Here is an 18,484-nt window from a genome sequence, read left to right on the forward strand (position 1 = left end):
CCAGTTTTACAATGAGATAGTCCAGGGGTGTAGAGATCGTAAGTGATCGGAACCCCTAGAATATCGAGGATGTGCTAGCCTGTGATTGGTCAAATGTTTTCGTCTGAGCTGCCTTCAATTTCACTATGAGATAGTCCAGGGGTTTAGAGATCGTAATCAAGTGATCGGAACCCCTGGAATATCGAGGATGCACTATGCGTAACTAGCAGCAAAAAGTCAAGTTATATTCGACCTCGATATTGTTAGTATTTGTAGATTTAGTTAAAATTAAGCTATATTAAAGAATATTTATAATGATTTCTAAATAGATTTGTAAATGATGTAATCCCGGTACACATAGACTATAATATTAACTCCCCAGATCAATGTGACCATTATCTGGCACATGTCTTATCGTGCCTTTACCCCGAGTAACCTCTGACCCCAGTGACTCTGCCTTCTGTTTGGTCCGTATGTTACTTTCTTCTGACTCCCATGTAATGCTGTCCTTATTGGCCCTCCTCCTGGTCCTGGAGCCGAGTGCTCAGGGAGCTCAGTGGGACATCTATGACCTGGTGGACTCCCTAGGCTGTAAGGACTTTGTAGGAGCCCTACAGAGCACGGGGCCCATGTACGTACTTTCCGACAACAGCACCGGTACGTTAAACTAAGTTCATCATAAAAAGTTATCTTCCCCTAGTTAAACTAAATCATACCTGTCGCAACGAATACAAATTATAAAGCACACTCTTGGCTAAGAGTATTTACAGGTATATGTAAATCTGGTTTCGCATGGCTTGTTGTGACCACGATGAAGTACTGTCGTTTGTGGTCCAGTTTTCATAATTATCGTCGATTTTAAGAAAATATCGTCCTTCTCAGATAATTTGAATGTCGAATGGTTTACATCATGTAAATACCATATAATAAAACAGATTTCATAATCAACCAGTTTTCAGGTGGATAATGTGGTTTATCAACTCTTCGGTCTCGGGTGAATTCACTGCCTCGAGTTGATAAATCACATTGTCCACCTGAAACCAGGACGATATTTGTATAACTACCTTTTGGATATCTTTAAAAAGTCCACAAACTTGAAAAAGACAGCTCATAAATCTCTGTAGTCGAATACTTGCAAAACACACGCCGCGAAGGTTCCTTCACAGATTAATTATAAAATACAACAATTTGTCAAAAGTTGTTTGTTAAATGCCTATCTAAAAGACCCTGATATTCCTATCTGAAAGCTTTGCCATATGACGCCATATATTTTTCTGATTTTACTCTCCTTTTTTCGAACGAATAAAGGATTTTAGTTAAACGCTTTTTCAAAAGATAGGATATTTAGACTCTTTCCTATACATATTGGTTTCTCCTTCCAAAAGACATCCTTGATAAACGTTTGGCTAAATGATGCCATAACAATTTCTTGTTGAAAGCCAGTTAAAACAACGCCAATGTGGCATCTAGTTGAACGCTTGTCCAAATTACGTCATGAAAGCTTTTAGTTGAACGCTAAAACGAATATGCGTACCCGACCTACTATACCTTTCGGTCTAAAGACGACACCATTGTCTGTCTAAAAGTCTTTTGAGCTACAATATTGCAGCTAGTTGAACAATTGTCCAAAAGACGTCACGAAGGCTTCTAGTTGAACGCTTGTCCAAATTACTTCCTCAAAGCTTCTAGTTGAATGTTTGTCCAAAAGACGTTATAAAAGCTTCTAGTTGAATTTTTGTCCAAAATACGCCACGAAAGCTTCTACATGTAATTGAACACTTGTCCAAAAGACGTCATGGAGGCTTCTTGTTGAACGCTTGTCCAATGGATGTTATGGAGGATTTTAGTTGAACGCTTGTCAAAAAAACGTCACGAAAGCTTCTAGTTGAACGCTTGTCCAAAATACGTCACGAAAGCTTCTAGTTGAACGCTTGTGCAAAATACGTCACTAAAGCTTCTAGTTGAACGCTTGTCCAAAAGACGACATGGAGGCTTCTTGTTGAACGCTTGTGCAAATGACGTCACGAAAGCTTTTATTTGGACGCTTGTCCAAAAGATGTTATGAAGGCTTCTAGTTGAACGCTTGTCCAAAAGACGTCAGGAAAGCTTCTAGTTGAACGCTTGTCCAAAAGACGTCATGGAGGCTTCTTGTTGAACTCTTGTACAAATGACGTCACGAAAGCTTCTATTTGAACGCTTGTCCAAAAGATGTTATGAAGGCTTCTAGTTGAACGCTTGTCCAAAAGACGTCACGAAAGGTTCTAGTTGAACGCTTGTCCAAAAGACGTCACGAAAGGTTCTAGTTGAACGCTTGTCCAAAAGTCGTCATGGAGGCTTCTAGTTGAACGCTTGTACAAATGACGTCACTCACGGAGGCTTCTAGTTGAACGCTTGTCCAAAAGTCGTCACTCATGGAGGCTTCTAGTTGAACGCTTGTCCAAAAGTCGTCACTCATGGAAGCTTCTAGTTGAACGCGTGTCTAAAAGACTCACGAAAGCTTCTAGTTGAACGCTCGTGCAAAAGACTCAGGCCAGTGTTGGTTTTAACACTTGTTCTAAAGACGTCCTTGGTGATATACCAGTAGAGTATAAGACTTCTCAGTACGCAATGTGAACGCTTGTCCAAAAGACGCCAAGGTTACAAGTTTAAAGGACGCCATAAAAAAGACTAGTTTGACATTTTAAAAGAATGTAATATACTTGTAGACTTCGTGTGAAAAGCTTTTCTAAGAGACGCCAATGTTCCTTGTTTTAAATGTTTGTCTAAAGACGTCACGAAGATATTTTGATTGATTAATTGGAAAACAGAATGCGTGATGAGCTTGTAGGATAAAATGTTTATAATGTAACGTCTACTTTGGATCACATTTATTATTGTATGATACCGCTGCTGATCATGATATTGATGCATTAATAATTTGGCCTCTTCATTTCCTCAAGGACCCTACACAGTCTTTGCTCCGAGCGATGATGCTTTCAACAAGCTTCCGCCCAATATCGCCGCCATTTTCAATTACGGGAACTGGGAATACATGCACGAGATTATCACTTTCCACATCACGTATGGGAACAAGTCTGTGGCTGATTTCCATAACGAGGCTAGACTGCGCACGTGGCAAGGACAGGACTTAAGGGTCAATGTTTACTCCAATACATCAGGGGGCGCTGCGGTAGGTTTTCTTATTATTGTATGCCCCACAAGAACCTGGCATGAATTTCTAGCTTACATTATTATATGTACATTATATATTCATTATAGTATAATATATATACAGTTTTGGTTAGAAATTTGTGTCAGGTCCCTGTGGTCTGTTCTACATCTAAAGTACCAAACATTATTTCAGACAGTTTGTGAAGTGTTTGTACGGAAATCTTTTCAATCCTTAGCTCCATGCATATTAAGCCATGTTACGAACAAACGCCCTAAGCTGGTAACAAGAGCATCATACCATTTATAGAATAGCCAAAATAACAAATCCTTATCTGATTCCATTTGCATTTTATGATCAAGACATATTTCAGTCAATCCTGTTCATGCCAAACTTTGCGGGAGAAAGAAATGTCAAACAAAAGTTTTGCCGGGTTTGTTTGGTAGAAATGGAATATTTGTATACCTTGTTTGTTCGTCGGATTGGTCCTAACTTTGAACGTAAATGTAAGGTAATTTAGACGTCTGTGCTTTACATATAGAATTAACGTCAAATACTAGTCCCTACAGCTAATGTACCAATAAGGGAATGTTGTCCAGTCACAGTGTTTTGCAATTTGATGAGAATGGTGACAAGTGCATATTTTTATAAGGATTTCACATATAATATAGCTGATTCTGATAGTGTTACGGAATGAATTATTAAACATGAAATGTCCATAGATGGTGACGGCAGAGGGCGCTAGGATAGTCAAGTCTGCAGTAGCCACCAATGGGATCGTACACGTAGTGGATCGCGTGCTCTATAACTTTCCTCAGGTCTCAGCTGACCGGTACGTTCACGAGCAGAGGAACATGACCACACTGGACATGGTAGTTCAGATAGCCGGACTTCAGAAGACACTTAGAGGTAGTACCCCGTCTTTGCATATTACAGAGTGATCTCCCTTGTGGACAGGTATCAATTTTGACGTCATTATTTTGTGTGCGAAATTCACGTCGTTTGCTCTGAAAATTAGCTCGCAAACATTTGACGTCACAATCAATACCTTTCCACAAGGACAGTTAAGTCTGTAATGTGCAAAAATAGAATACCGACAAAGAGTGGAATGGTACGGTGGCTGATTTATGCCATTTCGTCTTTTCGTCTTTTCGCCCCGAAAAGACGAAAATTAAATATCTTAATTCTCGTCTTTTCGTCTTTTCGCCCCGAAAAGACGAAAATTAACAAATTTAAATTTCGTCTTTTCGCGGCGAAAAGACGAAAAGACGAAAAGTCAAACACGAAAAGACGAAAGTGAAGCACGCTAATTAGCGCCTTTAATTTTCGTCTTTTCGCCTTCAAAAATCTCGTCTTTTCGTCTTTTCGCCCCGAAAAGACGAAAATTACAAACCTTAAATTTCGTCTTTTCGTCTTTTCGCCCCGAAAAGACGAAAATTAACAAACCTTAATTTTCGTCTTTTCGTCTTTTCGCCCCGAAAAGACGAAAATTAACAAACCTTAAATTTCGTCTTTTCGTCTTTTCGCCCCGAAAAGACGAAAATTAACAAACCTAAAATTTCGTCTTTTTCGTCTTTTCGGGGCGAAAAGACGAAAATTAACAAACCTTAATTTTCGTCTTTTCGTCTTTTCGCCTTTTTGCCCCGAAAAAATACAAATTACAGATATACTTTGTCATCTATCATATACGACGGAGATTATAATGTAATTTCTAATGTACAATTATGATGAAGACCATGTCATGTAGGTAGTCAAAATGTCTTTTCAAATAATACACAGTACATTGTACCTACTGATTGACTGTTATAATTAACTGTATTTGAGCAATTTCTTGGTTACAAGTCCTTCCTTTAAACTCAAAGTCTTCACGAGTTATCTTTCATAAATTATTTTGTTAACAAGTTTATCCGTGGTTCAAACGCTTTCAAAAAATACCCGCCGACAACTTTTTTTTTTCCAAGTTGTGTAGGGGAGGCAACTCCTGTAAGTGCTATGTTTAGCATCTTAAGTTCATTATGGTCCTTACATATACACGGCAATGTTTTGATAAGCGTAATTGCTAAAGAGGGCGATTAGAACACAAAAAATAAGATATTAATGAATTTTTTAAAAAAATGTATCAATCACGCTAAAGGATTTGCGGAATGATGAATCTGTTAGTGGCACGTGGCATATGCCACGTGTGAGAAATCTACGTAACTGCTGTAAACAAACATGTTGACTTCTGTTTTAAAACTTCTAATCTTAGTTATTGATGAAGATACTTGTAATACTATCAATTTAATAAATCGATTGTTATCATAAACTACTTTGATGCTTCTATATTGAACAATTAAGTCAATATTAAGATAAAAAGATTTCAAAATGACTTCCACACCAGACCGGAAGGCGAAAAGACGAAAAGACGAAAATTAAGTGTTATATATATGTATATGATATGGGTGTGCTGGAGATGCTGAGATATCGGTCTAAGGGAGATAACCTTAATTATTATGTTATGCAATATATTATGTAACTCTCCTCTCAGGAGGAGAGAAAAATGAGTTGTGAATAAAAAAATGGAAGCCGACATGCTGTGTTCATCATCGCTCATCAAAAACCATCATCTAACAAAACATATTCCATGACATGGTGGAGAATCCGTGGTTCCAGTGTAAGCAAACGTACCTCTCACTGCATTATTGACATTTTTGATGAACTATGCCTATAAATACATTTGATTGCCTTGTGAATTGAACTGATGCAATATCACGATGAATTGAACTGATGCCATATCACGATGAATGTGACCATGTGCTTTTTGGCGCGAAATTACACAAACGCGCACCTGTCGTTGAATTCATGACACTCTTCACCTGTTATTTGACATGTCTTCTGTGGATACATCTGATTTATCATCAACAATTTTATACTCTGATGACGAGGATATCCTACCTGATTCCTTTTTAAATGAACATTATTTTAGAGATGAGTTTGATACTTTGACTTCGAAAAATTTGTCTCGTCCGTCCAATACTAGCGAGGCCACTGTTTTCAAAATGGATATTTCTAAATGCAAGAAATTTTCAGGACTGTCGCATGAAAATGGTTTAAAGTTTCTCCATGAATTTGAGTCGTATTCTCAACTGTACTCTTTGCATGGGGATGGATCATCACCCGATAAACGAGTGCCACTATTCCACCTACTACTACAAGGCCCAGCAAGAACTTGGTTCAATTCTTTAAATCTACATGACAAGTCATGGTTGGAAGTAAGTGAACTCTTTCAAACTGAATACACACAGTTGTCAGCCTGTAGTCCTGCGCTCCTCCTTGAAAATCAGAACTTTATCAGCATGTCACTATCAATCCATGAATCATTAGAGGACTTCTATGCCAGATTGGTAGAAAGAGGACACCGCATAGGCAAGTCAGACCTAGAAATTCTGTCAAAATTTATTTCTGCTTTACCAGAAGATTTGCAGCGCTTCGTAGGGGCCAGTCAGCCTAAAGACAGCCGAGCAGCATTAACTGCAGCACAGATGGGGTCTTTATATGGTTGTCGTAAAGAACCCACCACTGTTTCCCATGTACAGCAGCCATCGAATATTTCAGAACTGAATTCTGTTGTCAATCAACTTTCTGACTTGGTAGAAGTTTTGTCAAGGGGACGCTCTTCAACAAGGGGAAATGTAAATGACTCCAGTAGTATGAGACACCGCTCGCGCGCGCTCCAGACCGATACACCAGTCCACATTCTGACACCACCAAATTTGTATGTTTCCGGTGTGGTGGTGAGGGCCACAAACAGTTCAACTGTAATTGGAACGGTAATGGAGTTCCTTCTCCTATGACAATGTGTCAGCTCTGCAGCATGTATGGACATACAGCCATCACTTGTGGTCAGTTAAACTACCTAGCCCCGGTGAGGAACAACATCCAGCGGCCCAACTCTCCGGGACATCCAGTATTCGAGGTGCCGACACCTTTTCCAATTGTACCAAAATAGACAGTGACTCAACCTCTGACTTTGAGGCATTTAGTACTACTCAGTCATATACATCTGTAGACGCGGAATCTCGGGAGAACAAAAATAGGTTTATGTATATGCCAGTTAAATTTGACAATGTTCATGAAATAGGTGCTCTTATTGACTCTGGCAGTGAGATTAATATCATGTCATCCCAAATGTATGAGTCTGTACCTAACAAGTGTAAATCATCTATTAATTCACTGTCAAATCCTAATATTGTGTTACCAAATTCACAGACCGTCCAAGTCATTGGTCAGGCAGATGTCATCATGAAAACTCCACAAGGAAGACATAGTGTCAATGTTTACATTATTCCTCAGTGCTCACATCCTTTGTTGCTAGGGATTCCATATTTGACAGAACACAAAGTTGTACTAGATTTTTCAAACTTTACATATTTTTCAGAGAAAAATAATCTAGTTGCTAGCAAGCGATGTGTTGTAGCTGCTAACAGTGAATGTCGTATGTTTGTGCAAACTTCTGTATTGTGTGGTTTACAAGGTATTTGTAAAGGTACTGTAAAACTAAACAAATCTGGATTATTATTAGCCAGAAGTGTTGCTACTGTCAATCACAAGGGTATGGTACCTGTTCAGATTTTAAACCCCACCAGTAAACCTGTGACTATATATCGGGGTAAAGTTATTGGTCATTTTCATGTGCTGAATCTAAACAAAGATGTAGTACATAGAGTAAATCCCAATGAGACAAATGCATCTGTAAATACAATATCCAAAGAAATTTTTTGTACAAATGTTGACAAGCATTGTTGTATAGGTGTTTCCAATGCCCAATGTCAGTCGAAGGTTGACAATGATGTTTTTGATGATGTTGTACATACTTTACCTAATGTTGCCAAATGTTGTCCTGATGTTGACTTAAACAGAGTTGATGCTACTGCTAGCCAAACCAATGTTGTCAGATGTATTCATGATGTTGACAAAGGTTTTTCAGACCAAAGTATACATACTTTACCAAATGTTCTCAAATGTTGTCATAATGTTGACTTAAACAGATCGAAGGTTGACAATGATGTTTTTGATGATGTTGTACATACTTTACCTAATGTTGCCAAATGTTGTCCTGATGTTGACTTAAACAGAGTTGATGCTGCTGCTAGCCAAACCAATGTTGTCAGATGTATTCATGATGTTGACAAAGGTTTTTCAGACCAAAGTATACATACTTTACCAAATGTTGCCAAATGTTGTCATAATGTTGCCTTAAACAGATATGTTGCTAATGCTAGTCAAAACAATGTTGCCAAATGTGTTCACAATGCTGACAATGATGTTTTTAATACTTGTGTTCATACCATACCCCATATTGACTTAAACAGAATTGATGTTACTACAGGTCATACCAATGTTGCCAAATATGTTAACAATGTTGACAAAGATGTTTTTGATGACAATATGCATACTTTTCCTCATTCTTTCAAATGTTGTGTAAATAATGATGCCAAATGTTGTGTAAATAATGATGCCAAATGTTGTCATGTAAATAATTGTTCCAAATGCTGCCATGGTACCCATAGTTGTCAAAGTCTGCATACAAATAATTTTGACAAAGTTTCTTGTGTTTGTGAGAAATGTAAAGGTAATCAATTTCAAAGTGACAAATGTACTCCTGAAGTATTTTTGTGTAATCATGTGACTACTACTTCACCATGTGAAACAAATAGCTCAAAGTTACAGAAAGACTGTATAGATACTGTAAGGGTAGATAACTCTGTAGATAGAGATAAATTTCAGTCATACTTTGATATCTCTGATAATTTGTCAGACCAGGAAAAATCTAGATTGATTGAACTTTTGGCTGAACATTCTGATATTTTTGTTACCCCTGACAACCCGTCACTTGGTTATACTGATCTTGTCCAGCATAAAATTCTGTTAAAACCTGATCCTGTGGCCAAAAACCAGAAGCCTTACAAATTATCCCCAGATAAACGTCAGGTATTGCGTCATCAGTTGGACGAGCTATTATCACAAGGAATTATTACTCCAGTTTCGGAAAAGGAGGATCTTATCATTACTAGCCCTATAGTACTCGTGTCAAAGCGTTGCAAAGATCCGGATCAGTTTAAGGATAATTCTTGTGAGAAAAGTGTAGCTCAGTATCGCTTTTGCTGTGACTTTAGACATTTGAATTCACAAACAAAACCATTTCATTACACCATACCGAATTTGGAGGAACTTACTGAGTCGTTTAGTGAGCGTGTACCGAACTATATTACATCTATAGATTTATCTTCTGGATTCTTTCAAATGGGGATTGCTCCTGAATCGCGACGCTTCACAGCTTTTAACACTTGTTTTGGAACCTACCAATTTCAGAGGATGCCTATGGGGTTATCAACTGCTCCAAATACATTTCAGTTATTGATGGACAAAGTTTTGCATGGCTTAACATTTCACACCGTATTATGTTATTTAGATGATGTACTGATTTTTTCTGAAACATTTCAACAGCATCTTGCTGATCTAAGTGAAGTATTTTCCAGATTTCGCGCAGCTGGGCTCAAGCTAGGTCCCAAAAAGTGTTCATTCGCCAAACAATCTTGCTTGTATCTTGGTCATTTGATATCCAAGGATGGAATTAGTCTGCCACCAGATCGAATCAAAGCTGTGCAGGATATGCCAGAACCAACAAGTTCAACAGAGTTGAAACGCTTTCTGGGTCTTATGAACTGGTTTAGAAAATATATTCCTAACTATGCTGCTGTCGCTCAGCCATTGCTACGGTTGATGAAGAAAACACAAAAGTTTATCTGGACTGTTGAACAACAAAATGCTTTTGATAAACTGAAATCACTATTATCAGAATCATGTGTACTAACATTTCCGCGTTATGACTTGCCATTCCATTTGGGAGTTGACACTTCTTCGAAGGGAATAGGATATATGTTATACCAAATTCATCCTGCGGATTCTGAAAACAAAGGGATTGACAAAACGCATGCACATCCAGACATTCACAAAGTTGTACGTTTTGGTTCTAAATCTCTCAACAAAGGACAACAGTCATATGGACCAACAAAGCTGGAGCTGTTGGGAGTTGTTACCAGTATACTTGACTGTGCGGATTACTTGCGCGGCCGGCATTTCATCGTCGAGTGCGATCATCAAGCCTTGAAACCCCTATTTCAGAAGAAGTTAAGTGGTGCAATATTTGACCGATGGTTAACTATTCTGCAGCAATTCAGTTTTGACATTGTTTACAAGCCTGCTGCAGAAATGGTTGTTGAGGATGCCTTAAGTAGGTCCCAGATTGAACAAAATGACCCAATTACCAGCCCCAATGAGGATGACCCACATTTCTCGTATGTGAATGACAAGCCTTGTGTTATTAATTTGCCTACTGGACAAAACATTGTTGACTTGCTCAAAGCACGCTCTAATGAAGTGGATGTTAAAGTCCAAAATGTAGCATTGCTTCCACCTGTCACCTTACTGGACAATGACGATGGATATGATGGTGACACTGATGATGCTGAGTTACCTTCCAAGCGTGTCAAACGTAAATTGCGGCCTACGTCTCGTAGTCGAGTTACTACATTGCCTAATCTACTAGCTTCTCCTGCAATAAAAACACCTAGTGACATTCTGAAGCCATGTGAGGCATTTACCAGTGCATCATCTAAAGAGGACACTGACAATACCCATTTGAGTGACGATGATATAGAGGTTCTACAGGTGATAACAAGTGATGACACAGCTGTATCCTCTACTCCTGAACACGTTTGTGGTGATACTCCCTCAATAGCATCAGACTTTTGTATTTCCCCCTTACCTGTGGCTACTTCTGAACATTCACAAGAAACGCTATCTGAGGTATCCTTGTCTTCACCATCCATGGACATAAACTCTCAAGGAAGTGATTCAGATATTGAACTCTTAGACACAAGAGTCACTGATACAGATAGCAATGTTTCCATTGACCAACTACCACAACTTGACATATTAAGAAACACTAAATTCTCGCGAGAGGATGTTGCTTCATTACAAAAACTTGACGAGTCCTACAAAGATTTGTATGCATACTTATCAAACCAGATTTTACCTGCTTCTCAAAAGCAATCTAGGTTGGTTTTACTTCAAGCAAGTGACTTTATTTTAGTGGATGGCTTGTTGTTTCATTCGCGCATAGCCAAATCTGCACGCTCGAAGTTACTAAGTCAGTACCAGCTTGCATTGCCTCAAGCAATGATCCGAACATTCTTGGAACTTCACCATGACTCACCCATGGGAGGCCACGGTGGCATTGCTCACACTCTTGACTTATTACGGACTCACTTCTATTTTCCAAAGATGGCTTCAGTTGTTTCCGACTATGTACGGAGTTGTCACCATTGCCAAACAAGGAAAATTACAAAGATTCCTACGAGATCACCAATTACTAGTTTCAAAACCCCCTCGGCTCCATTTGAAGTATGGCAAATAGATTTATATGGACCACTACCTACATCAGCAAAGGGCAACACATACTTGTTCACAGCGGTTGACTTATTCACCAGATACTTATTTGTACTACCTATTCCAAGTAAGGATGTATTAACTGTCTCGCAGTGCTTATTTCAACTGTTTACTCAGTTTGGTGTTTGTGACTCGTTGTTGAGTGATCAGGGCACTGAATTCATGTCAAGATGTACTAAAGAGGTGTGCCGATTGCTTTCTGTTTCACAACAATTCACACCTGCATTTGTTCACCATTGCCTTGGATCAGTGGAACGTCTCCATCGAACTCTCGCAGAGCGCATGACTCCATTTGTGTCTCAAGGAAAAAACTGGGAGGAAGTGTTGCCAGCTATTACCTTTGCAATGAACAATTCTGTCAATAGCAGTACGAAATACTCCCCATTTGAAATATTGTATGGACAAAGACCACGCTTTCCCTTGGGTAACATTTCTGCGACTGATTTCTCTGGATTGCCTGCGGATTGTCATACATATCTTCGTCAACATGCGCGGCGTTTGCAACTCGTCCGTACAGAAATGCAGGATGCCGTTCACAAAACCCAACTACAAATGAAGGAGAGAGTCAATCGTAATGCTCACCCCTTGGATGTCACTGAAGGAGACTATGTCTATTTATGTATACAACCTACAGGCAAGGGACAGAAGCTACAGGCCAAATACAGTGGACCTCATATAGTTAACGAGATACAAAGTCCTCACATGATTCTACTACGAGATAGCCAGACAGGGAAAGTCATGGATAAACCTGTTCATATTGATCGACTCAAGATGGCGTATGTACGTTCTCCCAACCCATCTAACTTTTTCATCAATCAAGCCCTCACTTCAGTGAAAAGGAATGTTGAAAATGACAATCAAAACTATGAATTCACAACTGAAATAGACAGTCCACCTAATGATTCTGAACCCTCTACAATGGTGTCGGATAATCATCCTTATAGACTGTCAACGGAAATTGATGCTATGTCATTGTCAGTATTTGATGTTACCACAGAGATAGACTCTCCTGCTGTGGATGCTGATTCTTCTGTTCAACAGGATGCAAAATCAAACTCTCGATCTTCAACACGACCTGTGCGCTCTAAACGTAAGCCTGCTCGTTTTTGTGATGAACACCATATTAACCCAAATGAACTCTTTTCCTCGGGTTCCTCTAGCGACAATGGCATTCACAAAATAAAGCGTGTCTTAGCTCAAAAGAAAGATGGTGATAGGTTATTATACCTTGTACATCTTGTTGGTGAGCCAGCTCAGAACGCCGTTTGGATTTCTCCTAGCAAAATGAACTCTAAAGCACTTAAACTAGTACAGAGAAAACCTCCCGCTATGATCTCGTAGACTTTATTTCTAGTCATGTATGTATGTTGAATTATTCCATCATCTTTGAATACCATTGTAGTTTGTGTTAACTATGATATTTGTGTTGCAATTGTACATCATGCATTATACACATTTTTGTGTCTTTATTGATAATATGACATTCCTCAGTATTTTCTCGTTTGAATTAGATGTATGGATTCAATATTGATTGGTAAATCGATTATTCAGTTTGATTTCTAATTGCATTTTATTAGATAGAATTACTTACTGATCTGAATTCAGAATATTATTGAATGTCTTTTGGCTTTTTGATTGAATTTACTATATGTACATTACAGTTTCATAGAGTTTATGTTGAGGTCTCATTCCAATGGGAATCTGATTGAATATCCATTTAATACCACTCCCTGATTAAATTTTGAATGTGCTAATTTACATCATGCGTATGTTTTGCTATAGATGTTTGATTATTACAGTGTTTTTGGATAGAATTGCTTGTAACAAGATCCAGGTTTTGGAGTATTTTTGAAATATGAATATTGAGAAACATGTGTAATGCAATTGAACTTTTGATGATGTTTTTACAATTAATGGTTATAGTAAGATCTCTCATAAGTAATCTATAGCATTTATATTTTGTCTCATCTTAATGGTCTACATTTGGTTGATTTTCTTGCCAATGTATATGTAACCATACATAATGTAGATACTCAAACATTCCCTGAATTACTGAGAGTAGGGTTCTCCGAGTATTTGGTTATTACATGATCATTTGTGTGACATATATTTTTTTTTCTGCTATATTAGATACGTCCATATGAGATCCACTTAATTCATTATATAATTACATCAAAGTATAAATTTGATCAATAACATGTGTGATTAATTACCATATCCTTTTGATGTCATTTAAAACTAGTAATGTTTATTTTACCGTATCCTCATCTCCACACACCCATAATAAAATTTCCAATTTTATATTAAGGGGGGCGGCATGTTATATATATGTATATGATATGGGTGTGCTGGAGATGCTGAGATATCGGTCTAAGGGAGATAACCTTAATTATTATGTTATGCAATATATTATGTAACTCTCCTCTCAGGAGGAGAGAAAAATGAGTTGTGAATAAAAAATGGAAGCCGACATGCTGTGTTCATCATCGCTCATCAAAAACCATCATCTAACAAAACATATTCCATGACAGTAGTGTTTTCTTTTTTTCGTTTTTATCGGGGCGAAAAGACGAAATTTAAGGTTTGTTAATTTTCGTCTTTTCGGGGCGAAAAGACGAAAAGACGAAAATTAAGGTTTGTTAAATTTCGTCTTTTCGGGGCGAAAAGACGAAAAGACGAAAATTAAGGTTTGTTAATTTTCGTCTTTTCGGGGCGAAAAGACGAAAATTAAGGTTTGTTAATTTTCGTCTTTTCGGGGCGAAAAGACGAGAATTTTGAAGGCGAAAAGACGAGAATCAAAGTCGCTAATTAGCGTGTATCACTTTCGTCTTTTCGTGTTTGACTTTTCGTCTTTTCGTCTTTTCGCGGCGAAAAGACGAAATTTAAAGTTGTTAAATTTCGTCTTTTCGGGGCGAAAAGACGAAAATTAAGGTTTCTTAATTCTCGTCTTTTCGGGGCGAAAAGACGAAAAGACGAAATGGCACAAATCAGCTACCGTAGGAATGGATTAGTAACGAAGTTTGTTTATTCTAATCGCATTTTGTCCGTCGTCGTGCGTCGTGCGTAGTCCGTCGTATGGCGATAAACAATTTACTTTTTCGACTTCTTCTCCAAAACTACTGAACCAAATTTGTTGAAATTTTACAGTTCTAAACCTTTCATAGATGGTCCCAGTCAAGTTTACCATAGTTTATACAGGAAAACACATTTTTGCGCATTTATTGGTCATTTGTTATAGGAAATAAGTCAAATGTTGTCAGAATTATCAGTATGAGATGGTCATTGAATCCTTAAATAACACTTTTTCCACGACTGACCCCCTGGGGCCTGAGGGGTGGGACCAAAAGGGGTCAAATAGGCTAAAACTTCAAAAAATATTCTTCTCAAATTCCAGAAATGGTAGAAACAAATACTCTTCATAGATGGAAAGGTCTTAAGGTCCTTTACAAATATTGGGAATTATATGACCCTGGGGTCTCACGTTTTCCCCTGGGGAGGGGGTCAAGTTTACTATAGTTGATATATGGAAAGAAAAACACTTTTTTGAACATTATTTGCTCTATTTTCATAGGAAATGAGTCAAACTTGGAATTATTACCCTGAGCAAGGATTTATAAGTGAGATATACGTCCTTGCCCTGAGATATAGCATTTTAACATATCCATATCGGTTCTCACTGTCTTCAAGGGACCAGAGGGCAGGGCCAATCGCGGTCAAAATGGCTTGAATACCAAAAATTCTTATTTTGAATTCACAGATTTGATGAAACCAAATACTCTTCATAGATTAAAAAGTAAAAGTTATAAAATCGCTGACTGATTTCAAGGCCCTGATGGGCCAATATATAGTGTTATATGTCTTGGTCTTATTCTGTATCCGAACTCAGGTGACCGCTAAGGCCCACGGGTCTCTTGTTATATGTATATAATCAAATCTATTTTCATGAAAAAAGTCGATAAACCAGACCTCTCTATATCAAACATTGTACTAGTATATCTAGAACAGTAATGCGAGTTGCATCAGATAAATCGACTTTATCGTAGTTATAATTTACTTACATATATACTGAAATTATCGAATTTGACCACACTTTATAACGTTCATTTGTTTGTAACCCGCGAAAACCAAAATTTTTACTGACTTACTTTTCAAAACTTCTTTTAAAATTTCTTTTCTTTTTTTTTCAAATCCAGAAGACAACATTACGCTCTTTGCTCCCCAGGATTCCGTGTTTAAAAAGATGGTTGGATTTATGAATCAAACCTTATCAAATACCACCCGGATAACAGGTAACATATACATCGATACATCCTCAATACCTCAACGATTACTATCACTGTCGTAATATCCACCCCTCTAATGTCGTTTATAGACTAAAGCGTTTCAGCTAGGTACTGTAGTTGGGAACGGACATGTGTGAAATATTGCGTTCCAACAAAATATTATTGCACGGTAAAGAAATATTTCATATTTCGTTTGTACGTAATAATTCTATATTTTCAATGTCCGTGTCCTGTCGCCGAATTTCGCGCGGTTGGTGGAAAAAGAGAGAGAATTGTAGATTTCATTTTAACTAGTTTAACTTTCAGCATTTGGACCAGTATAATCAGATTGACATGTCGTTTCAGACATGGTGAAGAACCACATGGTCAATTCTACATTGTACTCCGCGAGTCTGGTTGATGGATCTGTACTGACCAACAGCCTTGGCCAGCATATCGCGGTCAAGAACAACGGATGTAAGTAAACCGCAGGATTTTGTAAATACTCATGGCCTATCGGTGTGATTTTGAAATGGGAGTTGGGGCATAAATGTATTCCATATATTCTAGTTTCAATAATCATAACCCCCGTCCGCAACAAAGTTAAGGGAGAGTATGGGGGGGGGGGGTTACTGGAATCGGGTTGTCCGTCTGTCTGTCTGTAGACACTATGAAGTTATACTAAATTTGTGCAGCGGGGGTATAAGTTGACGAGATCTAGTTCTAGTCTGAACGACAAACGATGGTTTAAGCGATAAAGAGTAGCGATATTTGATAGAAATTTTAATAACCTTTCAACAAATGCACACTTTTTTGGAATTTTGTCATTTATAGGTACCTCGGTACGCCAATGCGATGTCTTATATATCTCACTTTTAACTGATCAATTCGTGAGGGCCATTTTCAACAAACAAATTAAGTTTAGTATTGCAAACGTTATTACCTGTCAAAGTCGGGACATGTTTTGGGACATCAATATGGTATCCTGGTATCCTGATGGTATTTTGATAGAAAAATAGAAACAAGATGACATGTCGGAGTTTGGTGTCCTTTAACTTTTCTAGTTTTGATGTACCGTTTTGTTTTGTTTTTTATTCCATAGGGATATTACATAAAATCCCATTGATGCATGATACATTTTAGTTGATACAACAGTGATGATATTTACATGACGCTGTTGGTTATATAAGTAAAAGGTACAATTCACTAGACTTTGCATTTGCGATTGAAGCGCAGGCGTTTGACTCTATAGACAATTGTTCTCTCTATATTATGTATAGGGTCTAGTTCGCTAAACCTGCCTATATTATTATGCTTTTTTTGCCTAATATATATATATATTTCTTTCATACCTACGGGTGTAATATTGGCTGGTCTATGGCAATACACTCATGCCGCTTGAGGCTGTATTGCATGGCTACCCATGCAATAATGCCTCGTGACGTCACGGCGCCAACAAAAGGAGAAGGTACGTTAAGACTCGAATATGGCCCCAAAATCAATTCTCCAGTAAAAAACAACATATTTTGCCATATAACAGTTGAATATATTTGCTAACATATTACATCCCGAAAATATCCCGCATGTGCCAATTATGTTCACTATGACGTCATCAATATGCAGTTTCCCGCCATTTTTCACAAAAAATTACTATAAAAGATGCAAACAATGGAATTTTTGTTGAAAATATCACGTACTTTTTCATGTATGAAAAATTGACTTTCAATCGTGGATTTCTTCGAATTTATTTCAAAATGGCGGGATATTATAGTTGTAAAAATTCAATAAAACGTTGAGGTATGAAAGAAAAGTACTCTTTCATAAGTGGATATGAAGGATAGGGATATTCTACCCTCGGGATCACAAAATGTTGCAAAACCCTCGGCAAGCCTCGGGTTTTACTACATTTTGTGACCCTCTGTTAGAATATCCCTATTCTTCATATCCATATATGAAAGAGTCTTATAATATTAGGCAAAAAAAGGGGGGGGCCTAATAGGCAGGTTTAGCTGACTATATTATGCAATATATTTCTAGAGAAAATGTATATATAGAGCCAAACGCATGTGATTGAAGTCGGTGAATAAATAGTACACATGCAAATGCCATATGGTGTAAACGTGAGTGTGCAAGTCTATGGGAAAAAACTACTTATCTTTTATGTTCTATCTTTCAGCCACCATTACCTTGAACGGCGTGCCCGTACTCCGTAGTGACGTCAGTGTCACCAACGGCGTCGTCCATACTATAGGAGGTCTGCTCTTCCCAGTATGACCACTCAAGATTTCCCCCCTCAACACTCATATCAAACATATTTTCTGTGTCATTAGTTAATATTAAAATATATTACTATTGTAACTGTATTTGCTGTTATAACGGAGATTTTATGAGTGTGGAAAATGCTTGGTATCATATAAATATTCAGGGTGGTCGATTGGCGAAGTGGTCAATTCCTTCGACTTCCATTAGTCGGCCGAGGTTCAATTTTTGGTACGGACGTGAAAAGGTCAGGGTTCGAATAATCTGTCCGATAATATATATCGGGAGCTTTCTCTGGGTTATCCGGTATCCTTTCACACTAAGACCCGTGGTATGTCTGCACAGT

General features: G+C 37.9%; 1 protein-coding gene across 1 annotated transcript; it reads left to right on the forward strand.

Moving 5' to 3' along the window:
- The first annotated feature begins 423 nt into the window (after positions 1–423).
- On the forward strand, positions 424–18,237 carry LOC138304617 (transforming growth factor-beta-induced protein ig-h3-like). The gene is made up of 6 exons (XM_069244785.1): positions 424–636; positions 2,919–3,148; positions 3,850–4,036; positions 15,811–15,906; positions 16,246–16,356; positions 18,056–18,237. Exons 1-6 carry the CDS (start codon positions 453–455, stop codon positions 18,151–18,153), a joined length of 906 nt encoding a protein of 301 aa, XP_069100886.1. The 5' UTR covers positions 424–452; the 3' UTR covers positions 18,154–18,237.
- Positions 18,238–18,484: the final 247 nt, after the last annotated feature.

The sequence above is a fragment of the Argopecten irradians genome, chromosome 12, assembly GCF_041381155.1.
Source record: "Argopecten irradians isolate NY chromosome 12, Ai_NY, whole genome shotgun sequence".
NCBI lineage: Eukaryota > Metazoa > Mollusca > Bivalvia > Pectinida > Pectinidae > Argopecten > Argopecten irradians.

What these genes read in the sequence shown, in the direction of transcription:
- LOC138304617 (XM_069244785.1), top strand. Translation starts at nt 453, where the DNA reads ATGTTACTTTCTTCTGACTCCCATGTAATGCTGTCCTTATTGGCCCTC. An exon ending in AAATACCACCCGGATAACAG is followed by an intron (nt 15,907 to 16,245) that starts GTAACATATACA and finishes ATGTCGTTTCAG; the next exon opens with ACATGGTGAAGAACCACATG. An exon ending in CGCGGTCAAGAACAACGGAT is followed by an intron (nt 16,357 to 18,055) that starts GTAAGTAAACCG and finishes TCTATCTTTCAG; the next exon opens with CCACCATTACCTTGAACGGC.